Raw genomic sequence first — 26,162 nt, 5'->3', positions numbered from 1 at the left:
TTTTAAAAAGCAAAGTACAGAACTCAAAATCGAATGGAAAAATCCAGGTTGGATTTGCAAGGAGCATTTCTGGAACTTAATATTTTTATTAATTAATGAAACCTGGACCCAGGAGGGTAAAGCCAGTGTTTTGTCTTTCTACCATGCCTTTAATTTAACGTCAGCCAAAAATCACGAAACGTTGAGCTCCAACATGATTAATTTGTTAAACGGATTCATGCGTGCATATTTCACTGTGCCATTTGTCTTGATTGGAGACCTGGTCCAAACGCTCACCAGATTGTGCGGCGGCAGGGATGGAGGGCACTTCAAATACAGGCACCCGCAGATTTTCCGAAGCCAGTTTGGCCGCGTGGCTTTGACCCCCCTGCCGGCGTAGGAGCCTCCCTGGAGAAAGGAGGCTGGAATGCTGCCCTACTTGGCAGTTCACTCTCCAGAATTTCAACCTTCTAACCTCAGACTGATTTGAGTGGAAATTTCCCCCTCATGCTGTTTTTGCTGAAACAAGATGAATCGTCTCTGTTCTGTGGTGGGGCTAATGTAGCCATCAGCCGTGCCCTAAAAAAGTGCAGCGATGATGGGAGTACCATACCGTCGCTGCTTCTTTGGTTCTGAAATTGGAAAAAACTATTGAGGCAACGCCACTGAAGATATCAGGATTTGGTTCGTTTGGCTTTTTTAAAGGATTTTCTGTTACAGATGTGAGTTTAATAACCATTCAAAGGGTTTCATAACGAAAAAAAATGCTGGGTTGCATTAGAGGAACAGTAGAACTCAGCCTCTTTTGGTGCTTGACCCACATTTGGAGCAGAAATCCTGGATATTTTTTGCATTTATCTGGCCTTTTATGCATTTAATCTGCATGAATATTAGTGTATTTGCAACTGAAGAACACTGAAATGATTAAAAAACCCACACAGACACATCGTGTTTGTAACAATAAACTATTTTTTATATTTACATCTGTACCTAATGTGCAAATTAATAATTTAAAGTAGTGTAAAACTCTGAAAGGAATACAAAAATCATATCTTACACTCCTAACATGGTGAGAGTCCATGAACTGGTCACGTAGGAACAAAGAGGAGCAACACTGCAGTGTGAACAGGCCGAGAGACAGAAGCGAACCCAGGGAGCAGTGGACATCCTTGGCCAGGACACAGTTAAAGACAGCATGGGACGTTATCCAAGCATCACCAGAACAAACACAAACACTGCATCTGTACAGCAGTCTTGTCGGATGAGCAGAAAGCACTTGGAGGCCCCGGGGTTTTATTAAAAAAAAACCTCTGATTGGTTAAAGCACTAATGATCACAAAGGCTTGAGGTGCTCTTAGCAGCAGGTGCTTCTTTTAACGGCCTCTTGATGTGGAAGAACAGACAATCACACTGCAACGGTGACACGACGGTACGGCAGGTCACCACATAGTGCTATTAGCATGATTGCACGTCGTGTTTTCTTTTTTGTGTGCAGGGAACACGGAATCACACACCAGACAAACAGGCATCAGCCTGCACTCACTAATCACGATTTTTCTCATCTAACACGCTGACCGAATAGTTAATAGGCGACTCGGAGAGACTCACGATAAACACTGCATATTTGAGAAGCATTTCATCCCACATATACTGTTCGCTGTAGGCAACAAAACCATTTACACACTTTTTTTGAAAGAAGCCGGTTTGGCAGTGCGAGTGGCCTTTAGGTGGTCGACTATGGGCAGAAGTGGGAAATGATGGGAACACTTAGTCCAAATTTTAGTGAGAAAAAAAGGACATTGAGCAAATGAGTTTTACATGTCACCCTAGTCCAACAGTCCAATCTAGAATGCTTACACGGTTTAAATCCTGTAGTTCAGATTTGTTTACAAAAAAAGCACACTGTGACAATCCTTTACAATTTACAAGACACGGTTACCCTACAGTAGATATATTATTGGTGCATAGACAAAACTGGGAGAGGATATAGCAAAAATGACCAATTTATTGCTCTGAAGTCTAATATTCTCCCAACAAATTTCTTCTGATTGCAAAACAACTACAACTTTTACAGAATTTAGGAAAAGAAAATTAAAAAAACAACCCAAAACAAGCAGAGGTATTGCATTTAAACTGATTTGAAGATCTAAAATGTTCCCTCCTGATAAGATGCAAGTCTTTTTTACTTTGAAAAATAAAGACCTTTCCTCACATACAGAAAATTACATCACAGAGAGAGATGACTTTTACTCTAAAACAAGTAAAAGACTAAGTTCCATGAGATGGGGGGTGGGGGAAAGAAACATTTTCTGGCCAAAGCTGCTCACTGTTGCAAGTTCTGCTTCCCCCATCATAAAGGAGTAATCTTCACTAACAAGGGAAGGGTGTCGGGTAACATAAGAGCGGACTGTTTTCCACCATGTTACTACAGGGCGCAGATGGTGCTGGTCCTCCAGGCTCCCTCCGCCTTGCTGACAAGTAGCTGGAATGGCTGTGATGGCTATGCAGGCCTCTGCGCTTTGCTCTCTCTCTCCCTGCGTTTCAGCTCCTCTCTGTAGCAGTAGGAGCAGTAGTTGTCCGTCTCGGGCCTCCCGTAGAAGGAGCAGTTCTCTTTTTTGCAGCGGCGCTGCTGAAAGCAGTACAAAGGGCTTCCAGAGCTCCGCCCTTTGGTTTTGTCTTGGTTGAGCCAAGTGTGAGATGAGTTGTCTTCGTCGGCGAACTCCAGACAGTCCTGAATGTCGCCCGCATTGAACCCGTTGGTGTAGGTGTGGGACTTGTGTTCGCCAGGCATGTTGTAGGCCAGGGCGTCGATGGTGTTAACAGTGCGGACCCCCGACAGTCGAGCGGGGCTGTAGCTCTGGGACGAGAGTGTGCGGTTCTGCTGGGGGTAGGTGGCACATGTCTTTAGGGTGCCCATCACAGGCTTATTATAGGGGTCGTTCTGGAAGATGGAGGATTGCATTTTGACATCTTGTAAGTGAATCACGCTGTGCCTTTGGATGGGCGGAGTATGGCTGTAGTGGGCGGACACAGGAATGGGCCCAGGTCTCTTAGCACCAATACTGGGAGAAGAGTAAGGAGCGGGGGTTTGGGAGATGTGGTGGGAGGCTGTTGGAGGGGTGAGAGGAGGGACCGGGGCAGAGATAAGAGCGGCTGCGGGGGTGGGACTGTTCCTGCCCTGCATCTTGAGACTCGGTGCGGGCTGCGAGGTGTGGTTATAGGAGTGGTGGGGCAGGACAGGAGAGCTGCTCTCTGGGGGGGAGCTGTCCGATCTCTCCCTCTGGAAGACGCTCTCAAGCTCTGGCTTCTTGACCGCCGCTTCGCTCGTGGCGGGGGGCTTCTTCTCGGCTTCCTTTCTCTTCTGGTCTTGCTCTTGGCTAAAGCGCTCCTGGGCGTTGCTCAAGTAGTAGCTGATCATTTCTTCGTGGAACTGATGTCGATGGCTGGTGAGCAGCAGGCCTGCAAAAATGAACTTGCGCTCCCCCTGCATGGCGGCCCTCAATATGTTGAGGCTGAGCTTCACATCAGTACTGTACTTCCAGTTTTCCAGGCTCTTGTCCCCCGAGGCCCGCCCCGCACTGTCCTGTCTCTCTGTGGGGGAGGAACTGGGAGGTCTGTCTCTGTCTGTAGGGGAGGGACTCGTGGCCTTCTCTGAAGAGGTGGAGCTAGCAGAATGACCAGAATCATCTTTGCTTCCCTTTGTTGCCTTGGATTCCTTCTTCTTCACCTTCTCCCCACCATTTTCCCCACTACGACCTGAGCCAGAGTTAGATTTGTTCATTTTCCCGTGTACAAGGCCACCCAGACCTCCCATGTTCTTCTTCAACTTGATTCCCAGGGTTTTGCTGAAGCTACCCAGTTTGTTGGCTACAGAATCAGCACGGCTCTTGTCTTTGTCCTTGCGCTGCTTATCTTTGTCCTTCTCCTTGCTGGGCTTGCCGCTGTTGACATTAGAGTTGCTGCCCACAGACTCACGGTCAGAGTCCATAGACTCGGCTAGAGACTGCACATCCTCACCTGCAGAGGCTGTGGGAGACTCCGGCTGAGCCAAGGGAGCCTGGACAGAGAATAGAGCCATAGGTCAGGGATGACAAACACAATAATCTTACATACTTTATGTAAGATTATTTTTTTAGCTAATCTATCTCATGGATGTCTATGCTGAGCAGTTTAAAACTGCGGTCGCTGCTTAAATGTGCACAATCACTCCACTCCCTTCAAAATCTCCAAAACTAATGTGCTAAAGACCTATCTGCATTATGAGAGGATGTTTTCAAATGTGCACGTTTGAAATAGCATTTTTACAGCAAATACAGAATGACTGAAAGTGGAGGAGTCTCGCCTAGCTTAACCAACCATGACAAACGGGACTCATGTGTGCGGGGGAGAGAAACACAGTTACCCTTGTTTCAGATGGAATTCGTATCCAGGTTACATTCATGTAGTTGTGCAGCAGGTTGAGTTTGGCCTCCAGAGACAAGATGAGACTGCAGGAGAAGATGCTTTCAGTCAGTGACAAGTCACGCTCGAAAATACCTGAGGAAAAAAAACCTCGGCCACATCCCTCTGTAAATGTTCGCACTGCAGCCGGTTAAATGAAACCCTCCGACCAGCAGGAATGGGAAACTGACACGCTTACATAAACTCACTCTAGTGAGGCCAGCCCTGGGAAACCCTATGGATGACAGACGTGACTCACAATTTGTTCCCTGTCTGTTACTCTTTTGAAGTCGCCTGGTCAGAGTTAAATCCCACGCAGTCGCCCTCATGTACAGACTGACAGACCTGCACTCTTTATGCTCTCACCCTTCACTGGGGCTGCTTTTATAGCCAGCGCCTCCATGTTTGAGCTTTGTTGATAAGCATCGACCTCTAGTCATGTACTGTAAGGGACTTACTTGGCGAGCTTGGCATTATCATTATCGTCCCTCCCCCACTCCCAGTCTCTGCCAGGGTCCACGGCAAAATGGAGTGCCAGCAGCTTGTGCTCGGAATCAGTCAGAGGGATAACAGCTGGAAGACAGGAGATTATCAGAAGGTTAGTTTGGTCTAGTTTTAACAGTGGACACTACATGGCACGCTACCCGTTCCCTCACAAGGCCACAGTGCAGCCTCGGCTTAGGTGACACCACAAGACACACTGGAATAAATACCCGGCGTGCATGTCAGGGTGGGGCAAAGGATACTGAAGGTGTATTCTATCTGCAATCCATTCTTTAGACTTGGAAGTAAATGTCACTCAAGCTGACTCAGCAGGCCTGGGAGAACTCTTTAGAGCTTTAAAATGATCTTATAATGCTGATGATTTCATATCCCGATTCCAGAGCAAACAGCATATTATGCACAGATATTGTCCCCAGACTGTGTCGTTATTACATTTTTATCAGTAGATCTGCTTCTTCTCCCAGCAATACTCTCAACAGACATATTACTGATATGTGGGGACACTACACCATTACATCAAACCTTGAATTTGGAAATGGTGAAAGACAAGAACTAATAAAGTGACTTTATTTGGATGAGTAGATGAGGACACTTTAAATGACAGTCATAATCCTGTGGGAATGACGTTATAACCCTCCTTTTAGGAGAAGCCGAAGAAGAGGAAGAATACTATCAGCACAACCCAAGCCATTTGCTGTTGATGAAGCATTTTTAAAACCCTCTGAACAAACTGTTATAATTAATGTTATGAGTGAAGGCCAAACCTTCAAAACAAGCTGATTAGATTTAAATTGAACCTGTAATACATGATTTGATTCACCAGCATGCTCAGATGCAGGAACACAGCATACAAAAGGAGAGCTGAAGTAATTTCAGTCATTCCACAAGATATGATCAGCCTCGACAGCCATGATGAGGTTTTCTACATTAATCACAGGCACGGAGCATAAAACAGACAGCTACCCGAGTGTGCAAAGGGCGGGTGAGAACACGCTGATGTGAGCGAACGCATGACTGCCAATCAAAACGGGAGCTTGGCGACTGTGCAGGCCCGACCGGCCCATATGGCAGCTCCCCTTGGGCTCCCCGTAGTGGACACTGTGTGACAGTCGACTGTTTAAACAGGGGATACTCAAGCCTTCACCGTCAGCCCCAGATGGAAGATAAAGTCACCTCCCTGCCTCAGTGGTTCTTCCACTGCCAACAGGCTGCACAGCTCTGCAGGCACCACAGAGACACAGACACCAACAGGCCCTTCTGTGTCCCTGATGAAGCTGCAGGTCAAATCCATACTGTCAAAATGTTTGTGGTACATAACGATGATAATGCAGGATTAGTCCAGTTAATTAGTCCAGTTAATTTCTAAGGCACCATGTTTGTATCTGAAACTGTTATTGTTACTGAACCAATTTATTAATACTGCTGATAACATAAAACAATTTGGGAATTTGTCCCAAAATGCCCAAAACACACCCCTATCCTACTTGCAGCAGTTCTGGTCCTTTAGAGTAAGTCTTGCAGGTTTAGTGCCTGGAGACTCCATACTGAGTCTAAATTCGTTTGTATGTAATTGGTGTCAGTGTAGCTTGAAATGCACTGGCATCTTATTTAGGGTGTATTCCTTCCTGTCGACCCATGAAGGCTGGGACAGGCTCCAGCACCCCCACAACCCTGACCCGTAATTTCTGTGATGCTGAATTAGTTGTTATTCCCTATAAACAACTGTCGGTTCTTAGGTATCTGAACTTGGCTGAACACATAATCACAAACACACTGAACCGGCTCCTCCTCGGGTCACGCACCAGGCACGGGGAGTTCTTAGAGGTGGGGTCCTGGCCCCCAGTATCCTTTTCTCTTGCCATCTCGGAGAGCTGCTCGTGCGCGTTTAGCTGTTGTCAACGCCTGGAACTGCTCCAGATACTGAGTTTCAATGCTGCCAATTGAGCTCAACGGGACTAAAATGAGCTGTAATGTATTTACAATCCCTCTTGGCAGCCTTGTTTTGCTGTCCTTGAACGACCGGTTCCCACAGCTTACGCGTGGATGACATCACGGCGCTCTGTGGTATGCGAGCTGTGCACGCAGTGGCGTAGCTGCAAGTTTGCATCTTTGATTCGTGGGTGGAACCTTTCGCGCAACATGAGGGAGGAAAATCGTTTTAACCTGCTATTAAACTGCTGACGTGGAGGTTAAAAAGGCTTTTATATATGGCCGGACTACGGCTTCGTCTTCAGTTTCTGCTAAATGCTTATGAAGTCTTGCATCTTGTCACGAAGAAACAACTCCCTCTTCTCTTCCTCCCTTTGGAGGACAGACACACTCATAACAAGCTTTGATTCACAGTGGCAACACTGAGCCAATGTTTCCCCTGTTTTGTGATTCAAGAACAATTTGTACTGTCTGGAAAGGCACAAATTTGAATTCCTGACATCGGTCACTCTGCACAGCTGCAGACTTAAAGAGCCCAATTCACAAGAGACAACAGCAGCCACGCATATAAATAAGGCTGAGCTTCCACGCCGCAGAATTTCGCAGTTCAGCCATGGTACTAATTAGAAGAGCAATATGTTTGAATTTAAGACCGGCAATAAATAGCATTTCAATTTTCTTTGCCATATTGATTGAATTACACACTGCTGCTTTAACAGATTCATGCATGCTCAAGCTTTAAAAGCTGTAGATGGTTTCACTGCGCTGTTACGTAGGTGGTCCTTGTGTAAAAGGTGTAAAAGTACTTCATTGAAACGGGCATTACTGGGTCAATGATAAAATGCCAAAGAAAACCTTGAAGTGTTTTAGTATGGAGACCAAAGTCTGAAATAGCTGCAGAGTAAAAGGCCAGTCCCACTCATTTGCCTTTTAACCACAGGAACACAAGCGGGGATAAAAGTCCAGGCCAACAGGGTTTACAGAGGTCAGTCTTTATTACACTGCAGGTGAACACAAACGCTCTGACCGAAACCGTACCTGTGAGCACAGGAATCCAGGTTAACCCGACTCTGAAAACACACTCATATTACCCCTCCCTTGTTTTGTTTTTTAAAATCCAACATCAATAAAGCCACTTGAACAAGCCACAAAAGCGGCAGGAGCATGGGTCTGTCAGGGTGATTTAGAATCAGATTACTGTATAATCTTCCATACGGAGAGCTGAAGAAAGGGCCAGTATTCCAGCTCGGCCTCTGGCACCTGAACACACACACACCAGGCCACCGGGCGGGTCGGATGGTCTTTGAGGGGGGAAAGCTGAGAAAACCCTCCACCTGAGACATCCACACACACTGGCGGGACTGTCAGGGAGGGGTGGTCTGGTTTGTCTGGGAGGGGGGAAAACATTCTGTGACCCTGCCCATATGTGGTGATGTGGCCCAGGCATAAGGGCCAAGCTGGGGACACTCTGAACTAATTGTAGGGGAGAATTTAGGTCTGTCTGTTCAACAACTTTAGAAATATTTTTAAAAATATATGTACCCCCACCTAGAAAGGACACAAATGCAAAGAAACCTGAGCTGAGAACCATGTATGGGAGCTGCCTGATAGTCACTCATCACATGACATGCAAAGGCACCAAGCTTAGTGTTTTCATAACATCCAGGAAGGAGACTGCAGACAAAACACGTTGAACTTCTCACAGGACACAATGTACCAGAGTAAAAGAGTACAGTCATGCAGTGTGTGGTGCTGGAGCTGCAGCGGGTTCTTTGGGCACAGGCACCACCTGGTGGACAAGAAAAATGAAACCAACAAATTCCAGTGAGAGAGCTCAGCGGTTATTACTGTGGAGTGGGCTGGCCTTTTCGGACCGCTGGCATTAAAAGAGAATGACTTCAGGGCATAAAATAGCAGGTTAGTAATCACTTCTGTCTGCCAGCCTACAGTCATCGTACCAAGACTTAATAACTAGGTTGGATTTTATGGGCCTGAGAATAGGACCTTCCATGCTAAGCACAATAGAACAAAGAAGACAGAGAGATGAACGAAGAAACTGTGCACACAAGTGTATTCAGGAGTGAGAAAAAGACCAACTTGGCTGTCTGCCCACGCAGATGACAAGCCAATTCTCTCCACTGAGTTAAACACACAAGAGTGCTGTGACTACCAGGACTGGTTGTCAAGGAGATACTCTCTGTTTGTCAATTAAAAGAGCTGCGTGCGAGGATTACCCTGACCTTGAGAATAAGCAGCGGGAACGCCGGAATCCAAGTAGGCAGAACAACAACAAAACAAAACAGCAAAACAGAGAAGTCAGCACACTCTGACCGCAGCCTAACGCGATCTTCAGGGGGGAAGTGTGTCACAGAATCCAGTGTGAGACGCAGGCACGGAACCAGGCACGCTTACTGGAACGGACTAAATCTGATTAGAATCAAAGAGCGTTCTTCGGAGGGAGAAACAAACAACACTGAGTAATTTTATAAATGTGCAATAAATCATGAAGAAAGGGCCAGTTGTCCGCTCCCTATGTGGCTCCCTCCCTGGCTCCTACTGCCAACTGCTCTGTTTTAATAATGGATCACAGGTAATTAGACTGCCGCCTCATACATTATTCACCTCCAGCAGGACAGACAGCCACTCGCGCTCAATCTTCCAATTTACCCACTTAGAGCTCAAGGCAGAGAATACCTGACGGCCACACGTGGAAATTCTGTTATTGGTGTGAGGTACAGACGTTACCTTGCTCTCGCTGCTGGTCTCTCTGCTCCATGGACACCAGTGCTGAGAAGTGAGCCTGATCGTAGGCCAGGACCAGGGGGGAGCAGTGGCAGCGGCTCGGAGGCACCTCTAGTGGCAGGTAGAGCCCTCCAAACGGAATGGGAGCAAAGGCTGAAATTTAAAAAGAATGGAGCAGAATGAGCCGAATATTTGTGCAACCATGACACACTGCCTGAGCTCTAGAGCAAAGATGTGCTCGCTCACGAGCGGCTGTAGATTTCTCGTGTGATCTGTATCTGCTTATGTTCAGAAACATTATAGCAATGATTACCTATATGTTATCAGAAATTCCACTTTATGATGCTCGAATTGAGAGTTCTGAAGACTCAGCAGGAGCTACGATGATGGGAAAAAGTGCATCTTGCAGAAAAATAAGGAAATGTAATATTTGCTTGCACCGTACGGAGGCATCATATTAAAATTAGTTTTTGGCCTTATCCTTGCGTAATTACCGAGTCAATCTTGTGATCTCGCGCTCCTGCAGTCTGAACTACCATCTATCTCAATAATAACATATTTTCATCTTATTCTACTGTATGATTTTTCTTATTTTTCCAATCATAAAATAACCAAAACAATTCATTAACTCCAGTAACGCTGTCCTGCTTTTTCGGACTGAGAGAAAGAAGATGGGGGTTATTTTTACCTTCTCCTCCTGAGTCTCTGAGCATCGTGTCAGCCACCACTACGATCGGCCTGCGGAGCACATGGGCCAGCACAAACACATGGAACTCTTCTAGACTCTCGTAGACCGGATCCTCAGAGTTATCCACCCTTTGGACAAGAACAAAGAAACCCGTAACTGAGCAGGCTTGTTGGTTACAGTGAGTTTCCTGAACTGAAACACATGAATGTGAACGGTGGCCAAACACAGAAATGCCCTGCTGATCGTAATCTAATCTGATCCACTCGGATTCATGCCGCCCTCTGGAAATCTGCGCCAGACCAGCGGGATCAACAAAGTCCAAACATACTTCTGTTTATACTTGTATTCGACTAAAGGAAGGTCAGAGGGGGAGAGGAGGCAGGGAGGGTGGGAAAGAGAGAGGAAAAAAACAGAGGCAGAGCTCTCAGGCATGCAACCACCAGGGATGTGCAACACTTAAGTTGCCAGCCACACTTAGAGCCACGTTGCCAAATTCACTCTAATAAAGAGCCTCTTAATATGTGAATCCCACACATCCTATTTAGGGGGCTCATCTCACACCAGAGCTATCAGGCATTCCTAACCTGATTACTGTTTAACAGCCCAACGCAGCAAGAGGTTAAAACTATCAGACTAAATGAGCCAATTATGGTATTTAATGGAATATTTCTGTCTGACAGGGCTTCACATTGGGCAAACTAACACTGAGGACATGTAAAATTCAATTACTGTGTAAAAGGCAGACAACAGAGGCTGCCTCTGTAAGGTTGGCAGATGTGTTTTTCTTCATTTTTTCCACCAGATTTACTGCTATGCCCAGAGTGTATTTGAGGAACTTTTATTGCAGTAAAATGTAAATGAAGGAAAAGCCACCTATGGGCAATAACTGAATTTCCAACCTCACAGAGACCCACAACTTCAATTCCTTTTGAAAGGAGAAGTCACGTCACGTTTCAACACATGTCGTGACCGGTAGAGGGCGCGGTTTCACAAGAAAACTACAACTACATCAATAAATCTAGAAAGAAATCCGACAGGACATGGGTCAAAGTGGAAACAATGAGTTTCCATGGCAAATCCACGGATGGTGAGGTCAGTTTTGTTTTAATTGGGCCCCCATTTAGCATTTGAAAGCATTAACAGACATCTGGGGAGCTTTGCAGTGTGATTTGAAATGAAAATATTTACCCTGCAGAGCAAACACTTGTGAAATAAACAACATCATCTATGTCTTGGAAATTTGGGAAGGCTTGCGGGGAAATAAAAGGTGGGATAAATGCATCCAGAACAGCTTACCCTCCACTGGTGTTGCCGTTTTTGCTTAGGTGAGTGCGAGGCTCACTGGAGGCCAACTTCAGCAGCTCGTTCCACTCCTTCTCCCACTCCTCCTCAGTATACACCAGCCCTGACTACACACACACACACGCACACACACACACACAAACACATGCACGGAAATCCTGATAAACATGCGCTGATGCTCACCCACACAGTCTCCATTACTATTCATTTTCACTATTTTTATCTGTATCTACACGGTTTCTGAACTTGTACTGGATTTGTTGTTAGTATATTTCTGCCATTACTGAAGATTTTGATGATTTTTAAGAAATACAGGGAATCTCCTTCTCACTAACCACGTTGCAGTCACATGATTAATGATTCAAAGATGCATGCATATGATAATGGAGGCTCCTCTGACCTCCTTGTTCTGTTGGGTTTGCTGCCACCTCCACCTCCTCTTCAGAGCATCTCTCTCAGCTCCACTTTTCATCATGGTGTACAGGGACTTCCTCAGCATCAGGTCTCTGTCATGGAAGCCCCACATCCCTGATGAACAAAGACACAATAGTGTTATGAATGAGGGCAATTAAAAGCTGTGGAACGCACCGTACTCAAGCAAGAGACTTCATGTAGTCTTCATGTAGTAACCTAAAGGACCTCAGAACTATTCTTTCATCCATTTAGCTGTCAATATAAATTGCATTACATATAAAATCTCTAAAGCTGACAACTCCTCTGCTGCTCCAGCTGTGCTCACACTGACCCACAGATGCTGGCATCTGTGGCTTCAATACACAGTTTGACCTTTGAACTCTGCTGCTGACTTTTTCCTGCATTGACATTTAGAGTAACTCGCCTAAAGATGCAGCATGAAGGAGGCAGTTCCCGTCCCCTGTGGTGGCCAGAGGAAGTAGCTTCTTACAGCTGATGCACATGGTGGACCACCAGTTCAGACGACCTGCACACAAAAAGATACAATTTGAATTCTGGGAACAAAAACATAACTGGGTAAACTGTTGTGTTGTTATTCAAATTGAAGCATTTTGAGATAAAGATTTCAATTTGTGTAGTTCTGTATTTCAACTCGCTGTGTAACACTATTTAATCTTAACTCGGACATCGCAAGAAGCCATTTTTAAGGGAATGTTTACCGTAGTTTGAATGTTGTGCAGTGATGTGCTTGAACAGAACAACTCCTCTCCATGAGCACCCTCACCACCAGCCCCCACCCCCCACCCCCCACAATTCCCACTCTGAATGTCTCCCCTCGCAGCCGCACATTTACAGTAGCTCCACTTTCTGCTCCACCACCACCCAGCCTGCGTCCCACAGGGACAGTCGACTGCTTGGCAGCCTTGGGCACAGCAGGCTGCTGTACTGCAGGCTGCCTCTCTGCTCTGAACCGATGCTCTGAACTGATCTCGCTGCATCATTTATTTAACAACGGTAAACACAGAACGGGCTTCACATCACAGCAACATTTTTCGGAAGGTACAGAGTCCTGCTGCACGCTCGTATGTCAGTGGTGCATCAGAGTCTGATGCATTTGCAGGTTACTATGAGTCACAGAGGCTGAAACCTAATAGCTCCATCAATATTTTTACAGGGAATGTTACATTGTTCCTCCCGATTATTTCCTGGGGTCCTGAATTAGAAATGAGGTGAGGAAGACTATGGTGTGCACAGCGCCTGTGTGAGAAGATCTCCGAGATATGAAACTTCACTAACTAGTTTCTCTTCATTATTGAGTTCAAAGCTCTGATGGGAGATGAATCCTTTGGGATCTGGGATGCTTATTATGCAGCTTCCCTGCTGTGCTCCATCTCTCTCTCTCTCTCTCTCTCTCTCTCTTTCACATCTGTCTAAATTTCTTGTTGCTGCTGTTATGCTGCATTTCATTACCATCTAAAAACTGAATGAAAACAACTGTTTTCTCATCGGCAGCATCGGTGGGTTGTGCTTTACACACCAGCCTGTTCCAGAGCCATCATGGTGGACTGCTCTATCAGGTCCCTCTCTATGAAGCTCCTGAAATCCTCGCTGTACACGCTGAGGTCTGGCAGCTGGAATGTGTAGATGGGCATCTCGAGAGGGAACTGCTCGTTGGTACACTCGCTGGCCACCTGGAGCCGCGCCAGGGAGACGATAGCCGAGCTGGCGTGAGAGATCCCGCGGGAGAGACGCTTTTCTGGAAGGAACACGAAGAAGGGGGGGGTGAATAGGTGAGCAGAGAGCAAAAAAGCGAAGAGACGGTGTTGACATGGCTTAAGTACCTTGGGCATTGTCCTCCTGCTTCTGCGCGCACGGCCTGTCAATCTTGCTGACGTGGGTGGGCGTGTCACGTGTCTCTGGCTGCCTGCAGTAGCGGCCCTCGTTGAAGACCTGCGGCAGGTTGGCAGTGTGGACCTGCCTGAGCTCCTCATAGTCATTCAGAGCAGCATTGAGGTCCCAGTTTTTACCTGTGGGACACGTGCAGATGTTCAGATTATGTTAAAAAAACAACAACGATGCTTTCACAATCAATACAAAAATGCTGATAATACAAAATAAAACCACCTGGATCCTTATTGGTCTGCCGTATCAGCCAGGTAAAATCCAGTCATCTATCCAGACTAATGTACAAAAATAACTAAATCCTGACTCAACTCTACATATCTGCATCATTTGTAGACCTGATGCAAACGTTTACTGGTCTCACAAATGAAAAAAAATATTTAAGATAGCATTCCTAGCTTAAACCAAACAGCTATATTTTGTGGTCTTAGTAAAATGTGCTACATCATATCTCCATAATTATAAAGACATTCTTGGCAGAAAGTGTCAGCAACATCCTGATATGCATTAGGGCAATGCATGAGAGACACATCAGCACAACACACAAATACAAACACTCCTGTGGGTGTTGTTTCTGAGTCTCTAAGAGAGAAACCAGTCAAATCACCAGGTTATTACAACTCTGTGAGTCTTTTTATGTAAACGAAAAACAGTAAATCTTGAATCGGCACTGACGCCTGCGACATTTATGTGTCCCTACATGTAATCTGAGCATGTTTGTGTGACATTAATGGACTACCAGAGTAAGAGACTTGCAGGAAGTTGTCCTCCCTTCTTTCCGCTTCCAGAACTGATGATTCTCGGCAGCCTGAACGTGAAACCCAGCCCCGCCGTGTCTCACACCAATCAATTCTAAACTCATTCCACTCCATGGACCCAACAGCTTAAAATCCAATAAAGGCAACTTAAAGACCAGCACCATGGCCACTCAGCGCCTAATGCACGCTCCTCAAATGCTTTTACATTAGCTTAAATGGCACTGGAAGCATTGGTTTGTTACAGCTGGTTCATTTATAATGGCTGTTGTCAGCAAAAGGAAAGAATAAAAAAATAATAAATAATAATAAATAAATAATCTGTTATGATGGATGCATCAAAGCTGTCTATTAGCGCCACTGCCGATGCAGTACACAGACCAACCTCTAGGGGGAAGCACTGCCCTCCTCACACCTTCCTGACTCAGAGCAGGCAGGGAGGCTGATTGATGCCGGCCTGGCGAGCGTAGCTACCAGCAGAAAGAAAGCAGCAGGCATTATACTGAAATAGGACATCCCTGCCCACATCTGTCTTTGTCTGAGTGCAGTGTCTTGTTTGATGCCCGTTAGTGTCACATGTATGCCCTGGCGGCTTTGCGCCAAAGCAGAGCGAAGTCACAGAGGAGGAGAGACCGTCAGACTGACACCCCACATTTGAACTCATCAGACCAGACAGCAGCTGCATGCCCCACACACACACAGACACACACACACACACACAAAAGAATTCCAGGACACACCATTCTGCACACAGTCTGAGGATTTTATCCCTTAATGGAGGACTGATTAAGGTGGAGTGTGCTTTTATGCAAAAACAGACAGAACTCTGTTTTTCCGTACAAGGACTCAGTGTCCTGAAACTGGTGCCTGAAGTTTGTCTTTTGATATCGAATGACCATTGTGGACAGTTTTTCTAGACCGTATCTCCCTCCCTCAGAAGGAGTGTATATGTTAGCTACACAACTGCCAGGACCACTCTGCTCCTCAATGAGTTCCAGTGAATGGGCGCAGAGCTCTCCCAGGGGAATGCACTCGTAAAACCATCACACTGGCCTCTAAATCAGCAAGCTGGCTCGCCCGTCTCCTCTCCTCTCCTGTGCTTCCTTTCCTGTTCTTCTCATTTCCTCTCTTATTCCGCTCCTCCCAATACAGCTCCCACCAGGAATCCGCCCGATTAAATAAACTTCCTCGGACGCTCAGAATTTGGTTCTTACCTTCCAGCAGGTCTCTAGCCAGACCCGGTTCAGCCCCCGTGGACCGAACAAAGTCTGACAGGACCGCGTCCATGTCCAGAGTCATGTGATCATGTGCGTGCGCTGCCCAAGGTGCAGCGGTGGCCTTGGTGGACGCCAGCCTTCACGTTCTCATCTGGATGAACAACAGGACGGGCAGTGAGTCTCGAACACGGTTTCACAGTCAACCACACACACATTAACAGTGTGAAAACAGAGGCACAACTCTGGCCCCTTATGAGTATACTCAGAATAATAACTCAGAGGTGTTAACGCAGGTGTTTCCATGACAAATAAGACTTCAGCTTAACTTTCTTCCACTAGTCGTGATCATATTTAGCTGTTAGCTCTTGTGTTTTTGTCCAGTATAGCAGACGTCAGAGGTCTTGCCCAGGGTGCACCTGCTTCCTCCGAGGCCTTTGGCCACATGCCTACAATCATAACAACACTTTCCTGGAAACTAAATGTCAGCTAAAGGTTTCTGCTTCTGCTCGGAGTTGAACTGGGAGGTGATTCAGTATGAAGTTATTTCACATGACTAATGCTGGATGACATGCCGTCTACGCAACAGCGTGCTGTAAACTAATGAAAAGCAAATATCGCCTTGTTAGGATGTAATCAACATTTATAGGGGGCACTCCCTCGTCCCACGGAATAAATGACTCCGCTGTTTCTCTGCCTGTAGCTGCGTGGGTGACACAGGCGCCGTGTTCAGAGCATTGTCGGTGAAGAAACACACCCACAGGTTTGTGGTTCTGACACCAGAAGCACACTGAACACGTTATGCACGCTGAAGTCAAAGTTCTGACCCAAGGAGGAGTGAAAAAGCACGCTAGTGACATTCAGATCATCCGCCCACACTTCTGAGCGCCGCGAGCCAGCGCAGCACGCGGCCCTCAACGCTGCAACGCATTGTTATGTTTTCTACTTCTGGACGATATCAATTATTGTTTCGTGGTAAACACAGAGACGAATAAAGACACTTCTACATTTTTTTAAAAATGATTCTTATTAAATCTTCTGTTCAAGACCAACTTTATCTCTGAATTATTAATAATGTAAGGCTGCACCCGAGCTGTCGTTTTGCTACCTCGTTACTATAAGCTATTAGCACTGTGCTACACGGTTTTGATTGACACAATTTATGCAACTGGAACAAACAGGACAGTTACTTTACTAAAGTTTGTACCAGTTTAGGAAAAGTCACACCCTCACCTCTTCGGTTAAGTGCGGAGCTGTTGAGATCACTTTCCCTGTGGGTGGCTATTATGACTCATATTCCCCCTGGTGTGTTATTTCTCTGTGGGCCACAGGAAGATGGGAGAGTCCAGCTTCCTCTTAATCATACCATCATTTGCATATTTGTCACAGACACTGGCTTCAGCTTTAACAAATATGAGGATGTTATAAAAGCGGGGAGATAGATGCTTTCGATGCTGGACGTGTTGGAGCTTATTAATCATAAAGCTGTGTTGGAACGTAATAAACATTTGCAGTTTCCAGCAAATCATTTGCATCAATTTACAAGAGTTGCGATGTTGAATTTCCCAATGACTTGATGATTTAAGAAATTGTGTTTGTGGCTAATGCTAGCTCTCCAATAAAACCATTCATATAAAACTTTGACGTTCGGATAACGGACACAATTTAATACTTAAATTGTAAAAAAAATTTGGTGAGAAACCAAATTGTTGTGTCAAGTATTTGGCGAGACTCATCCTTCCCTGGAGCCCCTGTATGCCAGACAGGCATCACACATAACTGGCGTGATTGTAAATAACGACTCCCACCCGATCCAGCCTCTCAACTCTGGACGGCGGAGCAAAAAGTGGGACAGAACCAGCTTTGTTCCTGCAGCCATCAGAGCTTGAGAGAATATGTGGTGACATTTGTGCACGTCTTTCCTGTTGAAAGATAAAGCCGTGGCTCCGTCAAAAATAAGCAGTTGTCAGTGAGAGGGCAATTGATGATGACCGCCGGACCTGCTGTTGCTCATCACACGTACTTTCTGTATTTTTGCTGCGGTGTGTTGAGAAGCCATCTGATGACCGTGGGACTGTCAGCACCAGACGCAGCTCTAGTCCATGGCTTCAGAGGAAGTGAGGAAGATGGCGGGGAGGCAGACAACCCTGAAACAGACAGGCAGAAACAGACAGTGACACAGTGGCGCGGCGCTTGATCGGAGTCCACATGCAAATGCCGCCTTCCTAATGTGTAACTAACCAGCCTAACATTAAAGTTGGTGCTTAAGTAACAACACAGAGGATGGAGAACACTTCCACACCTGCTGATTAGTGAGAGCATGCATAAGCGTGCAGAAAACAGACAGCCTTCAGCTTCGTTTGAGGATCTGCTCTCAGAATAGGTGGTTTCAGACCACTGGCGGAAACGGGAGGCCTGGCAGCCAAATGCTGTCGCTGTCACTTACACGTTCTCTGGTTTTACCTCCTGTGCGCTACTGACTCGGCACGGTGCTTGTGCTCGTCAGCGCTGGAGTTCCACCATTCTCCTCCAGCATCAGCCGCTGCAGCTAAACAGTACCTGCACTCTAAATAGTGTCTGTAACGTGTCAAGATAAATGAATAAAACGCTTGCTTAAAATATTCATACCCAAATTGTCACAATTTTCTAGACATAATTTGGATTCAAGCACAAGCATCATGTATAATCTACTAGAAATGAGCCCCGGGGGGGCTACTGGATGTTTCCCTGCAGAGAGATTTAATCAAATTCAAGACGAGTAATGTTAAAATAAAAGAATAACAAGATTTAATACCTCTCTCATCTAACAATCAGTCTAGTTTTCGAGACACCCTGTAAACAATATAACAGTAGTTGTACCTGGGTCAGTTTGAAGGATGTTAAAAGTCGGAGCCTCTGATCAGGTCTCCACTTTCACAAGCACATATGCTTTTAAATGTCCTCTCTGAGATGAGTCCATCCTACAAAGCTCACAGTAACGTAAGACACAAACAGCCCCACCCCCAACACTTCCTCTCATGCTGAAATCTATCTGAGGTTGATACTGTAAACGACCAGTGAGTCAACAGTCTGGTCTGAACAACAGAAACAAGAAAACCTTTACTCATAGAATATCCAGTAAAGTAAAACAGAGTGCCCGTGGCTTATCATAAATGCGTGTCATACATTCGGTCCTTTATGTTCCACGAGTCCATCTTTCCGTGAACATATGCCGACGTGACAATAACGGGAAGAGTTATAGCTGAGACAACATCTCAACAGTGAGCGCTGCTCGCCCACATGCACAGGCAGATACACAGCAGGTGGGAGGTGAACATGGTGTACAAACACACTCCGCACATATAATCTTCTCCATCACTGGAAAAAAATGGCTGGGCATTTAAGACACACATTAGCTTAATAAGACCTTCCATTGACGTTAGCCGCTGATGCTAACCTGAACCATCACACCTAAACATATAACCTTGACCTTTACCCAAAACCCAGTTCTAACCCTCTTTACTCTCATTCCTTCAAAGTTTGAAGGACTAGACAAAATGTCCTCACTGTGCTAGTGAAATTTGTATTTTGGTCAACAGAAAGTAGCACAACCCACATCCAGGTACTTCTATTTTTGGAGTTTCATCGAGATTACTCTCACAATCACAACTAATACATAGTATAGTTTAGCGTCCGAGATGAAAATCTCTCAAATCAAACCTGGTGTATGGCAAAAAATTAGACACAGGCAGTAGCCAAATGTTCAAAAGAAAGTAAAAACGGTTCAAATGTTAAAGGGGCTGATCACTCCTCTGCTGGAGAGAATATTTGGGATTCCTACAGGCACACAGAGGATAGATTCTTACATTGTGGCTCAGATAAAGAGCTCCACTGGGCCAGCTGTGGCTTTATTATTGCCAGCCTGTGAGCTGAGCTGCTGTTCACGGGGGCCAAGCGGAGGCTGGCTCCAACCGCTCTGTTCAACTAGATAACCACCCTGATCCCTGTCTCTGGAGTGCAACCGCCTGAACATTAACCAGCGCTCGACAGTCGGCGTTTCTGCAAATTTGAACGCGGACAGGACGAGCGCGTCCCCACGGAACACAGAAGACCGCTCACTAAGATGACACTGCTCACATCCTGCAATTATTCAAGCGTGTAGCTGTGCAGAAATATATTTTTGAAATGAAAGAGAAAAGGGGTTCCGACCAGAATATGCCTGCAACTGGCTGCTCACTACCCTACTGGCTGAACCAGTTCAGCAACCACTCCGGAGGCTGCCTCCTCTCTTCCCTCCATTACGTTCTTCTCATTGATGGGACTCTAGCTGCCATCCACAATGACAGACAGCAGTTATCATCTCTGACCTCCTGACACCCTGAGCCCCCGTGGAACCAGCAGCTAAGCCTCCACTTTCAGATGCCAGACGGCGAAGAAAAGAGCAGACAGGAGGCCAAGAAGAGAGGTCAAAGCCCGAAATGTGTGTCAGATAATGCACTAAATCAATCAATCTCTTTCCTTCTTGATTAAAACTTGTGTATATTTTCACCTCACATTCCGATGGTAAAAAAACCAAAAAAGCTGCTGCTGAGAGCAATAATGTCACTCTGCATCTCATTGCTGAACTGCACACTGCCAGCACATCACATGCAGGCAGCCGAGAGTCAATTTGATTTTGCACTAAATGCATCATCACATTAATATTTCATATCAGCTCCGATGAAGCTGAATTTGACAACATTCAGAGTTCTTAGAGGATCTCTTAGCTTCTGTAGAAGATGGAGAAGAATGGATGATCAATTTCTGAGTTTCCTTCTGCTCTGATACTTCGGTTTGATAGAATATTGACATTTTGGCCCTTACATAATCAGAGTGTTGTTTTCCTTCCTACATCCCATAAGCAAAGCAACTGATAGTAAACCGGACCTCACAAGTCCAGTCAAATTATGAGATTAGAACGTGCAGCAACCAGGCAAACGCAGAGCAAGTTGCTGGGAGCCACAGAGATCACAACACCCTGAAAATGTCAGTTCCTCTAGCATGAACCTTGTCTTTTTCATGCAGAGTTACAATGTTTGACCAAAGCAGAAGGTTGTTGACTCTATGAGGATCTTAAGACACATAAACTCAGAGGCAGATAAACACGAAAATATGTGAAGAATAAATATGAATCCTTATGTGAGATAAACAGACCCAGCAGCAGCACAGATTTAGCTTTGGAGAGAGTTGAGCAGAGGATCTGATCCTAACATTATTAAGAATAGTTTCTGCACGTATCATAACACAGTACTGTATATCCTTTCATCTGGGTTAAGTGAATTTATCATTTCGCTAGTTCATACATTAAAAATAGATGTAAAATAGAGCCACACTCATACAGTACGGCTAAGAAAAGAAGTTACAGTTCACATTAAACTCTCTTTTCAAAACTCATCACTTCATGTTTGCACCAGAAAAAAAAAACATTCAGTTACAGCCAAAGATTGCACAACATCCCTGTAACTAAATCCCAGACTTTTAAGTCTTTAAAAAAATGAATTGCACGATCTGTTAGAATATCGAGCATATACTGTACTTTATTTGTGGCTGAACCTCAGCACAAAAGGAAACTTTCATTATCACCTCGGAAGCCTCAATAAGAACCAGCAGAAACTGTTTTGACACCGTTGTCTCAGAGAGAACATGTCCCAATATCTGCAGTGAATAAGGTGGTTCCGGGTGTGTTGTGGGTGCACACATACAGGACATACAGACGCGTGGGTGAAGCCGGCAGTAAAGAGCTCATGACTGTAAAAAGATACAGATACACATGCAAACAGCTCTCACTGCTAATTAGCTTAAATCGGTTGAAGAATGGGTGGTGCACTACTGTATAGTGCAGGCATGGGCAAACTAAGGCCCGGGGGCCACACGCGGCCCGTTAAACGTTTTAATCCGGCCCGCCAAACTTGAAAAATTAAATGAATAAACCTTGTTAATGTTAAATTTTCACTGCAATTCTGGTGTTTTCCCACTAGAAAAAAGACAGTCAGGAGGAGAGTGACGGTGATATCCTGAAGGATAACAGAACTTTCAGTGCTTTAAAATAGAAATGGTTATTATTTTTTTTTAAAAAGGCACATTTTATTCATTTGATTTTAAGTGTTTTAAGACTCATTCCAAAGTCAGATATTTTGTCTCTTCATTTTCATTTGAAATTAAAGCACATGTTTTCTCCATATCCCAAGATGTGTATTTTTTCTCCAATGAGGTGAGGTTACCAAAGCACTCCATCCATCCATCTGCTCCTGGTCCGGCCCCTTTGTCAAATGTTAGAACCCATTGTGGCCCACGAATCAAAATGTTTGCCCACCCCTGGTATAGTGATTATTATACCTCGAAACCTTTTTTGAGAATCAGTGGTTAACTTCTAATGCACCTTTAATTCTGAAATAATATGTTAAAACATCCAATGGCAAATTATTCCTATTCACTAAATAGAAAACTCACACCAGCACACTGGACTGTTGTTGAAAAGTTAGGCTAACTGTCCATTCACTACAAGATACTGAGCTAAGCTACGTAGCTGAAGGGGCTGGACTGGATACCTGCTAACGGTAGTAAAGGAAAAAGGTTGCCATATATTCTTTTTGTCATGAAAATGCTCTCCAGTGTGCCATTGAAGGTTTCATGCCCCAAATGATGGTAACAATGCTGTCCAGGGGATCCCCTTTTGCAGTCTCTGATATGAGAGAGACTGCTTAGAGGGTTTGGGTACACCGTTGAGAGATGTGACATAACTAAACCTTCACGAAAATGCATTTAAGTCCAAAAATGGTTGAGTAATCCAAATGATTTCAAGTACAGGCCAAAGTACAGTCTGATTAATTTTGAAGATGGTATTTATTATTCAATATGTGCACTTTAAATTAAATAATTTAAAGCAATTAAATTATTTTGTGAGGTCGAGCAGTGGGATATTGGACATGCTTATTTTTTCAGTAGATGATGGACTTTGTGGCAAGAATGGCAGAATTCAAAGCTTTAGGTGGTGTAACCGAACCCACCGCTGAACAGCCCTCTGATTTCAGCATGCTCAGAATGTGGGGGAGGAATAAAAGCAGTGGGAGGGAAGAAGCTGCGGAGAGAACAAGCCGACCTCCACCACATATGAAGCTCCAACATATGTTCCACCTGTTAAGTGCCGTTGGCGTGAGAATAGCGTAGCTCTGTGGCAAACCATAAAAATATAAAGTGGCTCCTCTACCTCGGATTGGTTCAGAAAATATAGGTGGGAAAATATTTGAAAGGCTGAAATGGGCTTCAAGAATCATCTCCAGATTTGGTTAAACATTTAACAGGACGTGAACAAGGGCAGCGGCTGACAGACACAGCAGCATTTGTTTCCCTATGGAAATGAAAGCAGCTCAAACTGAACGACGGAGCCTGACACGCGCCGCTCTTTTATCATGTCCTTCAGTGGAAATAACCTGAGTCAGACACAAAATGGAGATGCATTAAGTTTCCAACAAATGCAGCTGGGTTTTACAGGGGGAAGGAAGGCTGACCTCTTTTTCTGAATGAATGAAAATGACCTACACTGTGGGGCCGCGCGCATCTAAATGGAGCCGCCAAGGGTATCCTGCGCAAGTGTTCTGTTTAATTTAGAAACTGTTCCCCTGCTGATTGGAGGAAGGATGGGGGTGTGGGGGGGTGGCTGGTGTGCACGTCGGGCCTTGCGTTTGAGGCTGCTACAATGGCAAACTTGTCCGGCAGCCAGCTCAGTCTGAGACTCGGCAACACAAATGCATTTAGGTGCTGCGGACGCATGTTGTCGCGTGGATTACAGACAAATGGCTGGCACAGAGGAAGTCATCTTGGCCAACACAAGCATCCATCTCCTGTTGCTCCTTTTGCTAGCTTTGGATCAAGTTTAAGACATGTTTCTGTTAGGGTGCGAGTGTAAACAGGCTCAGAAACACAGCCTTGCATGCCATTAAAGAGCCACACAAATATCTTATCTTGAGGCCACACTACATGAGAAAATCCAGCCTTCAATGACAATGACATCGCAACAAAATTAACATATCGGAGTTTTCTTTACTGTAGGAGGATTAGCACGTCATTAGAAGTCAGGCACATCCAGGGTTGCTGGATTTGAATAAATTCAATGGAATTCAAAAAGAATTCAACCAGATAAAATCCAAAGAAAGACGGAGCTACGGTGGAGATCGTTTAAAGAAATAAAATCAGGGCAAGGCCGCAGATAGTTGTGAAAAAAGTGGAAGGGTAATTATCTGTATTGCTAGCGTTTCAGTTCCCCAATCTGGCACCAACGCCTGTTTAGAGACTTAAAAAGAAGCACAGCTCAGGGGCTCTGAGACAACTCCCTCCAGCCCTCCAGTGGCCTCTGGCTGACCCGCAGCTGCCTGCAGACAGAACACTTAACATTGCTTCCCCACCTGTCAAGATTGTCTGAAAAACCGGACCCTCTTCAGAGGCCGCGGTGATTGGTCCGTGATTACCGCGACCACTTGACTGATTCCATCTCCTCAACGGGACGAAACTTTAAGGAATCGGCTAAAATGACGAGAGATTCTTCTGAAGAGAAAAGAGGCCCGTCTGCTGGGGCTTGGAACTGTAGGATATTTAGTTTGATGGTTTTAAACTATTGTCTAATGATGACTGCAGCTGTGCCGCGCACAATGTGCACAATAAGACCAGAACGTGACGCCCGGGTCATTGTTCAACCTTGAGTATTACATGTCTACAGTATGTTCATGTAACCGCGGCTTTAGAAATGCTGGGTAAATGGCACAGATGCTTGTAAAGAAAGGCCACGTTCCATCGGCCAAGAATCAGTTTTGCTCGGAGAGACGGGCATAAAAGCCCAATCGGGTTCAACGGCTACGGTGATATTTTGGTCCACTTTCAGCAAAATGTCAGTGACAGCGACAGAATCCACTGTGATCACTGATCAGGTGCCAAGCGGCTTCTTCCCAGTCCCCCGCCACACAGAAGCCCAGTGGGAAGCGGGCAGGGCCTGGCGAGGCCTGTCAGCGATGAACGGGGCTCCTCGTCGGCGCCCTGTCTACTGGAACTGTCCTCAACCGTGCAACTGCTGGTCCAACAAGGCCGCGTAAAGACTAAGGAAAGGGTTAACAGGCGACTAAATATCAAGTTGATGTGTAGATCATCATATTTCAAATGACCAGAAGGAAAATGAGAGCTTTTCCATGGCGCCCAGCTCAGATATGGCATATTAATATTGACACAATAAATGTTTTGTTACATAAGTCTTTGTCAGAGACATGAACATGGGTTTAAGCATTTTAAACAAGGCTGTAGTGCTCCATCTTTACAGGGCTAACAGATTTTTGCAGCCCGGAGGAAATATAGGATAAGCATATATGTGCAGATTAGAAATAAACCAGAACGGGGCATCTGCTTGTGAAGTGAGGCTACGCCAGATTAAACATGTGCATGCAGAATACAACTTATTACATAAAACACATGGTTTGCATGCATCTCATCATAATGTATGTGATGCTACCTGGCCGAAAGGACATCGTTTATTTTATTGGGCTAAAGGAAAGTGTGAGCTTCAAAGCTTTATAGCCACGGAAAGCTAATTTGTTTCTACCGTCAGAAAACATACACTCAGCTCTCACAGATTCACATCCTCGGCACATTTCTTGTGTATATTCTCCACAAATCTCTGTGTCTAAGCATGCAGATTCCAGTCCACATCCATGTTTACATGTTTAACTCCGAGTGGACTCGTCTCAAAGCATCGATGGAATTTGTGGCCTCTCGCCGTGTTTGCCTCCGACCTGATATTTGGGATCTTCGTACGGAAGCTGAAGTTGAACGCATCGAGGCACGTACTCGCATAAAGGCAGGTGCACCTGTCTGCAGTGATGGAGCCTATTGTGTTCGCCCCCAAATCCGCCGACGAATGGGCCCGTCGGGCTCTGTGCCATCAGGACCACAACAATAACGGACACCGTGCCTGTGTCTTACCGTTGTGTCTTCAGTCATGACTCCCCATCATCAGGTTTTCAGCTCAGACCTCTGACGAACTGTTAATTCCTAACAGGCTGTCTCGCTCTCTCCCTCTCCCTCGCTCAGCCCCATGTCATATTCCTCCGCTGCAGCAGAACAAGGCCACGCCCCCTCGACGCTCACGCATGACGTCAGCGTTGACACGCCCCCGGAAGTGTCTCTACGCAGTCCCCAAAGAGCCGCGAGAGATCGCTGTGGCTCCGCAAAAGTTTTAGTTTTAAGGAGTTAAAGACATTACGTTCATGTTATAAAGACAATAAAGAGCACCAG

General features: G+C 45.5%; 1 protein-coding gene across 4 annotated transcripts; it reads right to left on the bottom strand.

Moving 5' to 3' along the window:
• Positions 1–930: 930 nt before the first annotated feature.
• Positions 931–25,997, bottom strand: otud7a (OTU deubiquitinase 7A). 4 transcript variants are annotated; one of them, XM_057052098.1, is made up of 14 exons: positions 25,851–25,997; positions 17,893–18,016; positions 17,103–17,187; positions 15,870–16,023; positions 13,840–14,025; positions 13,536–13,754; positions 12,423–12,524; positions 11,985–12,112; positions 11,579–11,691; positions 10,283–10,410; positions 9,598–9,747; positions 4,878–4,992; positions 4,382–4,466; positions 931–4,036 (listed from the first exon to the last, which is right to left on the bottom strand). In XM_057052098.1, the coding sequence occupies exons 4-14, from the start codon at positions 15,952–15,954 to the stop codon at positions 2,480–2,482; spliced, it is 2,868 nt and encodes a 955-aa protein (XP_056908078.1). In that variant the 5' UTR covers positions 15,955–16,023; positions 17,103–17,187; positions 17,893–18,016; positions 25,851–25,997; the 3' UTR covers positions 931–2,479. The 4 variants fall into 4 exon arrangements, with proteins under 4 accessions (XP_056908078.1, XP_056908077.1, XP_056908080.1 ...); XM_057052097.1 differs by lacking the exon at positions 17,103–17,187; XM_057052100.1 differs by lacking the exons at positions 17,103–17,187; positions 25,851–25,997 and adding an exon at positions 25,716–25,736.
• Between the last annotated feature and the right edge of the window lie 165 nt (positions 25,998–26,162).

Source organism: Takifugu flavidus, chromosome 13, assembly GCF_003711565.1.
Source record: "Takifugu flavidus isolate HTHZ2018 chromosome 13, ASM371156v2, whole genome shotgun sequence".
Lineage (NCBI taxonomy): Eukaryota > Metazoa > Chordata > Actinopteri > Tetraodontiformes > Tetraodontidae > Takifugu > Takifugu flavidus.
The sequence above is the reverse complement of the archived record's forward strand: the minus strand, read 5'-3'. Positions and strand labels throughout refer to the sequence as shown.